Source organism: Suillus fuscotomentosus (assembly GCF_016647785.1).
Source record: "Suillus fuscotomentosus strain FC203 chromosome Unknown F5891scaffold_54, whole genome shotgun sequence".
In the NCBI taxonomy this organism is placed as follows: Eukaryota; Fungi; Basidiomycota; class Agaricomycetes; order Boletales; family Suillaceae; genus Suillus; species Suillus fuscotomentosus.
Genome location: NW_024539566.1, coordinates 195,129 through 206,803, shown reverse-complemented (window position 1 = coordinate 206,803; position 11,675 = coordinate 195,129). Strand labels below are relative to the sequence as shown.

At 48.3% G+C, this 11,675-nt stretch overlaps 6 protein-coding genes across 6 annotated transcripts; 1 reads left to right on the top strand and 5 right to left on the bottom strand.

The window, feature by feature from the left end:
* Positions 1–869: 869 nt before the first annotated feature.
* Positions 870–3,980, bottom strand: F5891DRAFT_586575 (major facilitator superfamily domain-containing protein). Its single transcript, XM_041372373.1, has 22 exons — positions 3,491–3,980; positions 3,361–3,437; positions 3,290–3,304; positions 3,204–3,232; positions 3,121–3,150; positions 3,048–3,066; positions 2,977–2,996; positions 2,899–2,922; positions 2,764–2,838; positions 2,674–2,714; positions 2,589–2,621; positions 2,458–2,537; positions 2,357–2,405; positions 2,229–2,300; positions 2,099–2,175; positions 2,002–2,044; positions 1,920–1,944; positions 1,854–1,868; positions 1,747–1,805; positions 1,502–1,694; positions 1,317–1,450; positions 870–1,261 (listed from the first exon to the last, which is right to left on the bottom strand). The coding sequence occupies exons 1-22, from the start codon at positions 3,669–3,671 to the stop codon at positions 1,068–1,070; spliced, it is 1,485 nt and encodes a 494-aa protein (XP_041222137.1). The 5' UTR covers positions 3,672–3,980; the 3' UTR covers positions 870–1,067.
* Positions 3,981–6,298: 2,318 nt separating this feature from the next.
* On the bottom strand, positions 6,299–6,872 carry F5891DRAFT_958443 (uncharacterized protein; the record flags this gene model as incomplete). The annotated part of the gene is made up of 2 exons (XM_041375567.1): positions 6,299–6,736; positions 6,807–6,872. Coding segments are annotated over 2 exons (504 nt in total), but the record flags the coding sequence as incomplete, so codon positions are not given.
* Positions 6,873–6,936: 64 nt separating this feature from the next.
* On the bottom strand, positions 6,937–7,227 carry F5891DRAFT_930917 (uncharacterized protein; the record flags this gene model as incomplete). The annotated part of the gene is made up of 1 exon (XM_041373955.1): positions 6,937–7,227. A coding segment is annotated over one exon (291 nt), but the record flags the coding sequence as incomplete, so codon positions are not given.
* A 931-nt stretch (positions 7,228–8,158) lies between these two features.
* On the bottom strand, positions 8,159–9,622 carry F5891DRAFT_935956 (uncharacterized protein; the record flags this gene model as incomplete). The annotated part of the gene is made up of 4 exons (XM_041374049.1): positions 8,159–8,719; positions 8,781–8,938; positions 9,285–9,425; positions 9,481–9,622. Coding segments are annotated over 4 exons (1,002 nt in total), but the record flags the coding sequence as incomplete, so codon positions are not given.
* A 265-nt stretch (positions 9,623–9,887) lies between these two features.
* Positions 9,888–10,508, bottom strand: F5891DRAFT_958520 (uncharacterized protein; the record flags this gene model as incomplete). The annotated part of the gene is made up of 1 exon (XM_041375571.1): positions 9,888–10,508. A coding segment is annotated over one exon (621 nt), but the record flags the coding sequence as incomplete, so codon positions are not given.
* Positions 10,509–11,025: 517 nt separating this feature from the next.
* Positions 11,026–11,544, top strand: F5891DRAFT_983369 (uncharacterized protein; the record flags this gene model as incomplete). The annotated part of the gene is made up of 1 exon (XM_041377317.1): positions 11,026–11,544. The coding sequence occupies one exon, from the start codon at positions 11,026–11,028 to the stop codon at positions 11,542–11,544; it is 519 nt and encodes a 172-aa protein (XP_041222132.1).
* Between the last annotated feature and the right edge of the window lie 131 nt (positions 11,545–11,675).

Here is an 11,675-nt window from a genome sequence, read left to right as displayed (position 1 = left end):
AAATAAGGTGCGCGTTCGAAGGAAATAACTTGGAGTGATACGTTGAAATCAAAAGGAAATGAAAGAACAAGTAAAAAAATACTGCACAAGGTTTGTCAATGTCAAAGCGTAATGAAGAGATGTATCCGTGCCCCGGACGCAGAGTAAAGCTCTTCACATCCATGAGACACAGTGGACTGCGTACGCATTCGTTTGAAGTATTTAGTCGGAGTGTATAGGACATCATGTCCTTGCAGAACATGGTTGTGACTTTGCAACATGTGCTGTTACCGAGATACCATGAAGACTGTAGAGAATGTTGAGATGTGTGAACATTTGAAAAATATAAAGCGTGATTTGGACGATGCGAGCTCCACCTATTTACACCGTTCGCCACCCGGCTACACCAAAGGCAGTTACTAGGTGAGGAGGGTAGAGCTGCGAGCACCGTTCATAAACAAAGTAAATGAAGAAAAGCAGAGTGAAAAGGAACTGTGGTTCGGAAGTTGCCGTTGTTTGTGCGTGTAGATAATCCGCAACGTTGAGCTTACACTGGCATTAGTCATTGATAGTTAGAAATTGCTTTCATTAATATCGACGTGATGAAGTTGAATCAGGGTGAGGCAAGGAGTGAAGAATTTCAAACGCAGCAATTTGTAGTTATACATCGTTCAATCGTAGGACTCACCTTTAGCTGTTGTCAACATAACCTTGGATCTCTGAAGAGTGAGTTTGGGATAATCTAAAGGATGCTCTTTAGTTTCGCAGGCATGAGAATCAAAAGTCTCGTTGAACTCAGTTGTCTCAATTCCGAAGAGCAAGGTCGACCAGCCGTGGAGTCCGATCATCCATGCAAGCGCCAGCATGTTGCCAGTACTTGGTAGCGATGAGGACACCGTGACAAAGCCACCTCTGACACTTTATACAGTTGAAGCAAGTTAATGGCATTACAATAATACAATCACGAATTACCACGCTGAGACATATGTATTCGGTTCCAAAGAGACGATAAACATGATTTCTCTCTGCGAAGACTTGTATCCTCGATACCAAGTCATGACAAGCACAAGGCATAGCCTTGTTCCTGCTCATAACGTGTATCTGAAGTCAGGCGCACGGTCTCCCAAGTCCCGCAATTCCTGGTACGAATATTGTATTTTCTCCCCCCGTTCTCTTGCGAGCCGTTCGGCAGCGTCGCGTTTGGCGTTGATCCTATTGTAGATGAACACCACAATCGGCAAAAAGATGAATCCAATCCCGACGAACATGAGTTCGAATGCATCTGGCAAACGAAGAGTCAGCCGACGCGAGCCTTATGTCGACGAATATGAACTTGCGCCCAAAGATGAACCGAGGTGAGTCTCGCGACCTATAGATGGTGGCTGCAACCACACCACTGAGGTTTCCAACGCTCATTTCGAGGGCCATACCAACGCCTCTCTTGTACTGGCCGGAAAGATTGTTTCCGAGCCTTGATTACCATATGTTAGCCTTGGTCATGACGCGGCTGATAATGATATACCAAGAAATAACACCAGGCAATGATGCATAGCTTCCCATAACAATGATGTAAGTCCCGAAATACTTGACACCATCGGGTGCGGTCGATATGTTTATCGAAAAGCCGATGAGACACATTGTAAGGCCGGCAAGAATGAAGGGTGATCGCATTTTCAACTTGTCCGAGTAGTGTGCAAAAACGAGCAATGTGATAGCTAAATGGAACAGGTTACCGCGTGAGATTGCAGATAGGTAAGAAAAACTGACTTCCGGCAATATATGGTGGTACGGTGAGCAACTGGCTGACTGGCGTGTTATATCCAAAGCTGAATGCAATTGAATAAGTGAATCACAATCAGCTTGTCATGACAGACCTCTTGATGATCGTTCTGGCACAAATAGGTTAAACATCATCTTCAAAGATCTAAAAATCGACTCACGGGAGAAACAGGGTGATGCCATACACTAAGAGTGATCAAATCAGCGTCTGACGTCGCTGAACAGCCGAGATGTGTCACTTACGAGGCCCGACGATTGACATGTAAATGGGGATATGAAGCCAGATCTGACGACTTGGTTGAGGCACGAACATAACAAAAAAAAACCATTAGCATCTTACTTGCCAGTCTTGGAATGCCGCCCAGACGTGCTTGGCAGCAAACTTCTTTTCCTCACCGACTGATGAATTGTCGTATTCTGTAAGAAATCTGAATCGTATCTACCCTCTCAAAATTTGCTACCCCACTCACTTTTCCTCCAGACAACAAAAGCACGCTCTTCTGGGGTCAAGAACTTAGCTGTTTCCGGAAAGTCGACAAGCACTAAACGATCATATACGTATCAGCCTTTTGTGTAATCGAACGCATGCTGCACTCGCCAAAGAAAGAAATGATGGCTACAACTATCGTTGCAAGGCCTTCAATCAGCTGCATATGGATTTTGAGCATTACTTCTGAAATCGGCCTTGAACGAGCTCACGAAGATCCAGGACCATGCTTCGAGTCCTTCCATGCCACCCATGTAACCAATCCCAAATGCTAGTAAGCCAGAGAAAGCACCTGAAATTTGTTTCACTATTAAAATCCCAATGATGGAGCGAGACAACAAACCTGCAACCGTTGCAGCACCAAAAAACAAGCCAACTACCGGAGCACTTCAACATCCTAAGCGGACAACCAAATACAGGACACTTACTTCTATATTGTAGCATGTGTCTCGGATACCACAAAGTAAGGCTGCAGATCCATCAGCAATATCCCGCAAAAGTTCTTTACTTATCCTCACTAATAAACCACACCAGGGAACAAACCTGCCTCAGTGATACCAAGACAGATTCGCACTCCAACAAGCTGAGGGTACCTGGAATGTAAGGTCAATATCAAGTCAAAAAAATTGGCAAAACAAACTGCTCAATCTCACGTCTTCACGAAAGCATTGAGTGTCCTGGAAATAGGCTTCCTCAGTAACTTTAGAATGTATTAAGAGTGAATGACGCACATAACTACCCCCCATGCAAACTATTGATCGTGATCGTGAGATGAATTCAGCCGCCATCATGCAAAACTTACATTGATCCCTGGAAGCCATCTAAAACACACAGGGTCGGTTAGACAGTACTCAAAGGTTAATATGAATACTTGCCTGGATGGTCTGATCGCTTTAAGAACCAGGCTTGAGGTTGCAGTCAGCGCGCAGATAACCAATAAATTGGGTCCCAAACGAACTTAGAGGGACATTCAAACAGGCAGTATGCCTTTACGGTTTACAAGTCAAAAAAAAATCCGATGCCTGTCAGAATAACGTTACTTACTATGATAAACATTATCTGTATTCAGCTGTAAGATTGGTGATGTTGTGAACAAACAACCACACATTACGTACCAATACAATGTTGAATTTGTTTCCCGTGAGATCCAGTTGAGTGACAATCCCCTCCAATGCCGCGTTACCTATGTTACCTGTTGAAGAGTGAGGGGAGTATTCCACGCCAACGGTCCTGATAACTACGCACCTCTGTCAAGGAAAGCCAGAAGATACATCAAACTGAGGATAGGCATTATCCGCAGGTCAATCTTTCTCCACAGTTTCTTCTCCTGCTCTGGTGTTAGCACTGGAACATTTTTAAGATCCAAAACCGAGTCCTCCGGCCGCTCCTCGTCACGCTGGTTGTGTTCAGAGTTGATAGAATTCATGTGATCCGCAGGAATAGTGTTCACAATGTAAGTTATGGTAAAACAGCAACAATATGGAGGGAAGTTCTGAATCTCTCTTGATAAATGTGTGACTGGGGCTTTAAAACGTTCATGGCGGGTTTGATTGTTTGATCATGGACCTTGATTAGCCGGCATTACGGTACTGATACCCGTTCGACTATATTTATGCCCCCTTGTCTAAGTCTCATGTCGACAGGGACGGGGGCATGCAGGGGCATGCTATGACACAATCGACCGTATTCCGATACACGATGTCTGCTGTTCCTGCGATAGACAGATTAGCTTGTGATGATACAAGAGTCAGCTCCACGGACGCACTTGAGGATGATTAGTTGTGCCTTTGGGGTACTATCACCACGTCACCATCAATGAAATACACGACACGAGAGGAAGCCAATTGCCTAAATGTATTGAAATCCAAAAAGCAGAATTTTACATCCGAACTCACACAGAAGTCTAAATTTTGGGATGTCTCAGGTCTGTCAACAACGACGGTTCGAAGCTGATCCCGCAGGGTCCCTTGGCCGCCATCGAATTGCATTAATTAATGGTATAACCGTCGCATTTGCGCGGCCCACCTGGGGATCCCTAATGGTCAGTAAATGGGTCAATTATTGAACGTTGCTATACCGACATACGATTCTAGGCTCGGACCCCACTTGTCGATACATGTGTTCATGAGGGGTAAGACGAATGAGGATCCATTTTCACGGTTTCCAGCTGTCCTATCAGTCGGAAATAACGGTGGACGGTTCAGGAAAGTGTTATATACTTAGCTTCACTATGTCAGCCCGCTTCCTGGAATGCGGTAACGATGCTGGAGTCAGTTCACCATTAACATTGTGTCGCCTGGCCCAGCCTGGCCCCTGGGGCTGAGGCATCCTACGACTCGGAGAAGATACAGGCAAGGTTCAAGAGAAGTTCCCGTTTGCGGGAGTCATTAGATTTGGGGTAGACCGGACCTTTTAAGTTGCCTTATATGTTTGTAATTTCCCGCGCTTTCATTGCGTCTCGCACGATGGGGGCTTCAACGTTATCAACCTTACCTTTCGCGTTGTGACATGACTGCCGCAGTTCTCTGATTGCCTTGGTTTATTCTGTCTCACTCGCTGTAACGTAATTGATGACGATGTATCTGTCGTCTCCGGTCTGCTTCGGAGGTTGCTCGAGTATTGCGGAGCATTGAGGAGCATTAAGGGCGTTCTCAGCAGTATCCAGCTGGAGTAATGTCTACTCCGAGTCCCGGATCCATCATTTGATTTTCAATTTTCCCATGATGACTTGGCGCGTGGTCATTCGCAGTCAAGTTTGCTATTGGTCGGAGTGCTCGCCGCGATTAAGCGCGTGACTTGTTGCGTGTCCATCTATCTCCTGAAGATTTCGGTGATGTGCGTTTTAATTTTAAGCATTTGGTGGCAGCAGTGGCTCAGCGCTCAGCTACAATGTTGACCGAATTTATGATGATGAAGTTGGCAACTTGACAAGTTGCATCGAATTTGGGCGGCTAGCTACAATCATGTCGAACCCGCTCTAGGGGCATGCCCGTATGGCTGTAAACGACATTTACTCATCGTGATATTCTTGAGATGAAGTTTCTGTTCGTTGCGAGCAACGATAAGCTTGAGTACTCCACACTTTGCATCGCTTTTAAAACCAACTCAACTATCAACAAGGCGTATAAAACGACACAAGTTAGCTAACAGCCATCCTAACATCGACCTAATCAGCATAGCTCCCTTGCCACACAGGAATCCCTTACAACATCCATCCAATTTTGACCGAGACGTTCCTTTGTGGACCGGTTCAGCACTCGTAACCGGATCTGCTATTACACACCTCGATTATTTGCGTTCGGTACCACCTGCAGGACAGAGTCTACCGTTGCCCAGACGTATCAGGTTGTTTTTGGAATTTTCAATTTTAGTGGGTACTTTGACGGCAGCTTCGACATGGCAAGGGTTCTCACGCAAACGGTCGACCGTTTTTTCAAAGACCGACAGACCGTTTGGACCGTTTGAAAAGCACGTGAGGTCAAAGGTCACGTGACGCCGGGATTTGCCGCACTTACAGAACATGGCGCGGGGGGCGACATCTAACACGCTCGAAGCTCTCAAAGCAGCGTGCGTTGCCCCCGTGTCTGTTCCCATTCCGAACAGGAATCATTGATCTTGTTCTCTACGATCTTGTCTTCGGCAGAATAATATCATTGATCCTGTTCTCCTACGATCTTGTCTTTCGGCGGAGTTCTCCCTACCTATCTTTGTCTTCCGGCAATGTCTTAAGTTGTTGAGTGGGCCTGCTCAGCAGGCCCACTCACAAACGAACACGGTGAGTCGACGACGAACAAACGGACCATAATGCCATTGACGGAACGGACAGAAACAAACGGACAAACGGAACGAACGCCGGATCAGAACGAACGGACGAAATGGACGAACGGATCCAACGAATGGGAAGCGGGGGAAGCGGGGGAAGCGGGTAATTAAATGGGGGGGATATTTGGAATTCGTTAGTGCGAGAATGGGAGCTGGGAGGGGGAGCCAATCAGAACAGGGTAACCGGTGCGCGACTCAAAGAATCTGTGCGCGACTCACCGAAAAAAAATGTTACTGCTGCAGGTAGTTAATCCTCAGCCACTCCTCACCGTTGCGAGAGACAATCCGGTCGCGGGGAGTGGTTGGGTCAGTGACGAAACCCTTGAACAGTTGAAAAAGCACCATGTTATCCGACTCGTGAACCTCGGTGCATGAAATCAGCAGCTTCGAAAATGCTTCGGTCTCGAGCAGGTCCGTCTCTCCTGGTCCCTGCATGAAGACGTGCTCGTAGACGCGCTGGACCGTCAACAGGAACACGTGAGGGTGGAATGTTCGGCCCTCAGAGAAGATTCCTCGTGGCTGAGGCCAGGGAGGCAGTTCCTCGCCGGCAGCCTTGGAGGACTGCTTGACACCATCTGCGCAATACCCCTTCTTGTGGTTGAGGGGCGAGTTCTCGGGTCCTGGATACATAATTGTTTGACAGCGGGAGCATGTCTGTGCCTTTCGAGCCTTGAAAATAAAATGATGGTTGATGTGTCAGCGCGAACGATGTGCAAACGACCAGATGCAAGTGACTGACCTTTCTGCCTGGCTCTTCCTTCACAAGTGGGACGACGGAACAATGACGGCGCCAAAATGACTCACTGTTTTTGCGTGCTGTTTACCCAATGTTAAAGTAGTTTGGGGTGTTTGCAAACGGACTCACAGGTATAGTCATTCTTGGTGATTTTGCTCATCAGCTTCGGCTCGATGTCACCCAGCGCATGTAGGAGGGCTTGTGGGTTCTTCTGGACGACTGACTGGCCCTTTTTCTTGATGAGACGGCGGTTGTACTCTTCTGTCGCCAGCACCCAGCGCTTCGAAGTCATTTGATATGACAGCCATTTGAACTCAGCCCGCATTTCCATAAATAGATAGAACTCGTCCGAATTTTGGAAGGTGAGCGAGCGAGGATCAATACCCGTGGAAATGGAGAACAGGCGCTGAGACCGGGTCTGGCCTGCCGCGATAGCCATCGAGTTATTGATGCCAGTGCTGCCAAGCACTGGGCAATCCTGTGAAGAATTCGGGAGGGAGTTTTCGCGTGTAACGCTGGTCGGGTGTGATGGGACATACCTCTGTGGTAGCCCCAGGAATCACCTGGCAATCCTGTGAAAGAATTCGGGAGGGAGTTTTCGCGTGTAACGCTGGTCAGGTGTGATTGCACATACCTCTTGGTCGGGTGTGATAGCAGTGCTGGCAACCACTGGGCGATCCTGTGAGAATTCGGGAGGGAGTTTTCGCGTGTAACGCTGGTCGGGTGTTGATTGCACATACCTCTGCAGTAGCCCCAGGAATCACTGGGTGATCGCTGGTGACTCCAGTGCTGGGGGTGATTGCATTGCTAATCCCAGCGCTGGGGGTAATTGCGTTGCTAATCCCAGCGCTGGAGCAATCCTGTGAGGATTAGGGAGGAAGTTTTCGCGTGTAACGCTGGTCGGGTGTGATGGGACATACCTCTGTGGTAGCCCCAGGAATCACCTGGCAATCCTGTGAGAATTCAGGAGGGAGTTTTCGCGTGTAACGCTGGTCGGGTGTGATAGCACATACCTCTTGGTCGGGTGTGATAGCAGTGCTGGCAACCACTGGGCGATCCTGCGAGAATTCGGGAGGGAGCTTTCGTGTGCTGCACCGTTGATGTTCTTGCACAGAAGGAAAGTACGCATCGAGTCGTCCAGTACCTGGGGCCATGCTAGGAACTTCTGTGCTGGGCAATGCTAAGGTTCGTAGTTTTTTGATGGTGCCGCCGCTGGCATCCCCTTCATCGTCCGAGTCCAATGAGATGCAGACAGCCTTTCTCTTTGGTGCTGAAGGTTTCTGCACGAAAAAAAATGAGATATGGGGGGGTTGAATGGAGGTGTTGTTACTTACCATTGGTCTTGAAGTTTCAGCTGGGAGTGTAAGAAGGGCGGGGTCGATTTGCCACTCGTTGATGATGACATTCCGACTGGCAAGAAATGCAAGGTCGACTTCCTCACCTGTGGTGGAGTCAACAGACGAATCAAAGGAGTCAAGTAGGCCCTTCTCAATGTTCTCCTCCTTGATCAAAAGACCACCGAATGTCGCTACATGATCTGACATAACTAACCCAAAAGTCTCGCCTGAGTCGATGTCACCAAGCTCAGGAAGAAGCTGCAGCTGAGAGTCAGTAGTTTTTTGCTGGAGCGTGTTGTGAAGCCTCGCTATGTAGTCACAGAGTCGGAGGTGATGTGAACCGTTGGCGAACTTGAGGAATGGCGTGAGTTCGGGCCTGCTGAAAGCCACTCGCACGTTGCGACGGAGGACAAAATCATGGCCGAGGGCAGCGAGCATCGTCACACCGCTTGGCTGTGCTCGCTGAAGGGAATTCCACCCTTTGTGGGATCCCTCAATGCGACTCCCATCAGCTCTGATGCCTTGGACGCTGCGCTCGAGGCACCCTCTGCGGACATGTTTCAACTGTTCTTGGTGAACCTGAGCCATTATTGTCAGTAGCGATCGATTACAGTGGTACTTAGCGAAAAATGAAACTTACTTTCTGCGCTGCAGCTGACCAAACACCTTTGTCTGCCCATTTGCTGAATGCCACCATAAGCCTCCGTTCCTGCTCTGCTCGGTCCCAGTATCGCGCAGGCTGACCTTTCTCGGCATGCGTCTTGAGAATGGCGCCTGTGATGTCAGCAGCGACAGCGCCTCAATAAGGACTTTTGCTCGATTGGAGCATGACAGCGATGTATCTTCAAGTGCACATTGAGTAAGTAGACACTAAGTAGAAGTAGATGCATGGCATTCACCTCGCACTAAAGTGCCAAACATCGAGCTTTGAATCTGTCTCCGGCATTGCAGAGGTCACTGCATTTCGAACTTGGCAGCAATTATCAGCGACCATCATCTTTGGCTGGGGGACGTTTAGAATGTCGTGGCGGTGCTTAAGACCTTGAAGGAGTTCAGTTATCTCTGCGTTCGTGCGCGTCTGGCAAAAGCGCTACATATGGAACGAATATGTCAGTGAAAAGCTTAGGTGAGTCATTGTCGAAACTCACCCATGAAATGATCTGATTGTCCTCATTCAAAACACTCAATATCCCGCCTTTCAGCTCCCTAGACTTCTGGCGGTCCTTGTCGGTAAGTGTGGCCTTACTTGCTGCTTTGAACGTGTTGTCGAGTGAGCCGCATATGGCTGCCAGGTTAGAGAATTAGGTTCGTTGGTCACACGAGTCTTTCTGTAAACTAACCTGATAAAGTCTTCAGGTATTCTCCACTCTCCTTTTGCCTTGTGCGTGCGCAGAAGTCTAGGAAGACTTCTGTGATAATCTCACCCGAAATCGATTTGTCAGCATATGCAAGCGGGTCGCTGGCGCTCGAGAATGCCTGGAGTGTCTTCACAGCACTCTTACTACCAGAGAAATAGTCGGTAAGTCTGCTATTTGCATTGCAGGTGGGCTGTATCTGAAACACTTCAAGGTATTCAAGCATTCGCTGCTTGTGTTCCAACAGGTGGAGCTCTTTGCGGCACACCGAATACGGTAAGAGTGTCTTTCTAAAAAGAAAGACTGCATGCACTCACGTCTGACTCTTTCTTCCAGCCCTGCAGAGGTTGTTGACGGGCGCATCTCCACCAGCAAGTCGAAGAGATCACGCGTTAGGGCACAGCGATAGAAAAAGATTGGGATGTTGCCTGTTCGTTTGGTGAGTGGATGCTCCTGACATCTAATGCACGAAACTCACGAGGAATCTGCCAGTGCTCCCATGAACTCCAGTATGCAGCGCTCGTCGTTGCAAAACAGTAGCCCTCCAAGTTGGCTGGTTGATGCGCTTGGACATCTTCGGCATCTCCAGGTATGTTCTTGTCGGTTGCCTTCTTCATCTTTGTTGATTCCTTGCATGTATTGCATCGGAGTTGGGCGCCGAGTGCTGTCTCTTCGCAGATAAGACCATGGAGTTCGCGCGGCCCTGTGCTTGTCCACCCTTCCCAGGTGGTCTCCTTGTCAGAGCTGCATCGAGGACAGGTGGCAAGCTGTGGGTAGTAGAACGGGTGAATGACATTGAAGGGTTTGATGTACTGTGTTACTGGCTCTATGTCTTGATGTCCGAGTCCCGAGCGCTTTTGAATATGTATGTAAGACGGGGGCACGAATCGAGGCCCGAGCAATGGGATATTGAGGCCTAACTTATGTGTAGGCTCGATTTTCTTTGATTGAGGTCGACTCTTTTCCCATAGGCACTGCACGTATTCGACGACCTCGGCCTCCCACCTCAACTGAAACTCTGGACGTGGGTGGGTCTTATGGTTACGGGACTCTTTCCATATGCTGACTCGTTTCTCGACCTGTGTTTAATCCGTCATTCGACGAGTCAATGACAACGTCTCTGACGGCCAAAAGAAAAACTTACGTTTACAGTCCAGCTTTTCTCAAAGGCACTTTTATCGATAGGCGAGACGGCTGCCGAGTTTTTGAGGAGGTTGAGGACTACTTTAGGCTCGAATATTGACATGTCCTGCGAAGGTGTAGTACTGGTGGAGGTGGAGCCACAGACGTGTTTTAGGGGGTTCTGAGTCCTCTTTGACCTTTGACAACTACCACGCTATAACGTCTTGACGTGATCCCCGCTATACATATATTTTCTGCACGCGAGCTACTGCCGTTGAAAGAATATTGTCTGAACTTCTGATTGGTGGGTTGAAATTCCGAATTCACCACATCGTTATTGGAGTGCACACCGATCGCGTAAAATTCAGGGAAATACTAATTACTAGTTACACAGTAGTTCAATACTCAATGGCCCCGCACATCCATATTCCCTCCTGCAAGTCTACTGCAGGGAGAGCTAACACACATACTAGCACACATACAAACGCAGAGAAAGCGCTTGATGTGTTCACCGGCAGCTACGACACTGTCAGAGTTCGGCCGGACATCCAGATTCATCCCGCAGACATTGCGCGCTTCGTGCAAGTCGGATTCGACGACCAGATCAACTCCTTTGCGACCCGCTCGGGCTTTCAGCCCACTGTTATTCAAGACATCTACAAAAATGTGAGTAGCTACAAAGACACGCAGAAGGTGGTGAGGACCATGCGCATTGCTGCCATGGAGTCAGCTAGAGTCGAGATCCAACAATTGAGGGATCAGAGGCTGCGAGAAGATTCAGATTCGGAGGACTTGTACGAGAGGCCAGAGAAGGCCAAGGGCGAGACGGAACCCAAAGAGGAAGAAGATTCAGACTCGGAGGACTTGTACGAGAGGCCAAAGAAGACTAAGGCCGAGACGGAACCTAAAGAGGAAGAGAACGATTGAATTGGCGAGTAGCGAGTAAGCGGCGTTTGTAAAGCTATCATTTAACTATTCAATGTCAGTATGTACCGCAAATACAAAAGATAAAACCGAGTTCAGAATTTCTCACCTTGGGGATATGGCCTTTAGAATGA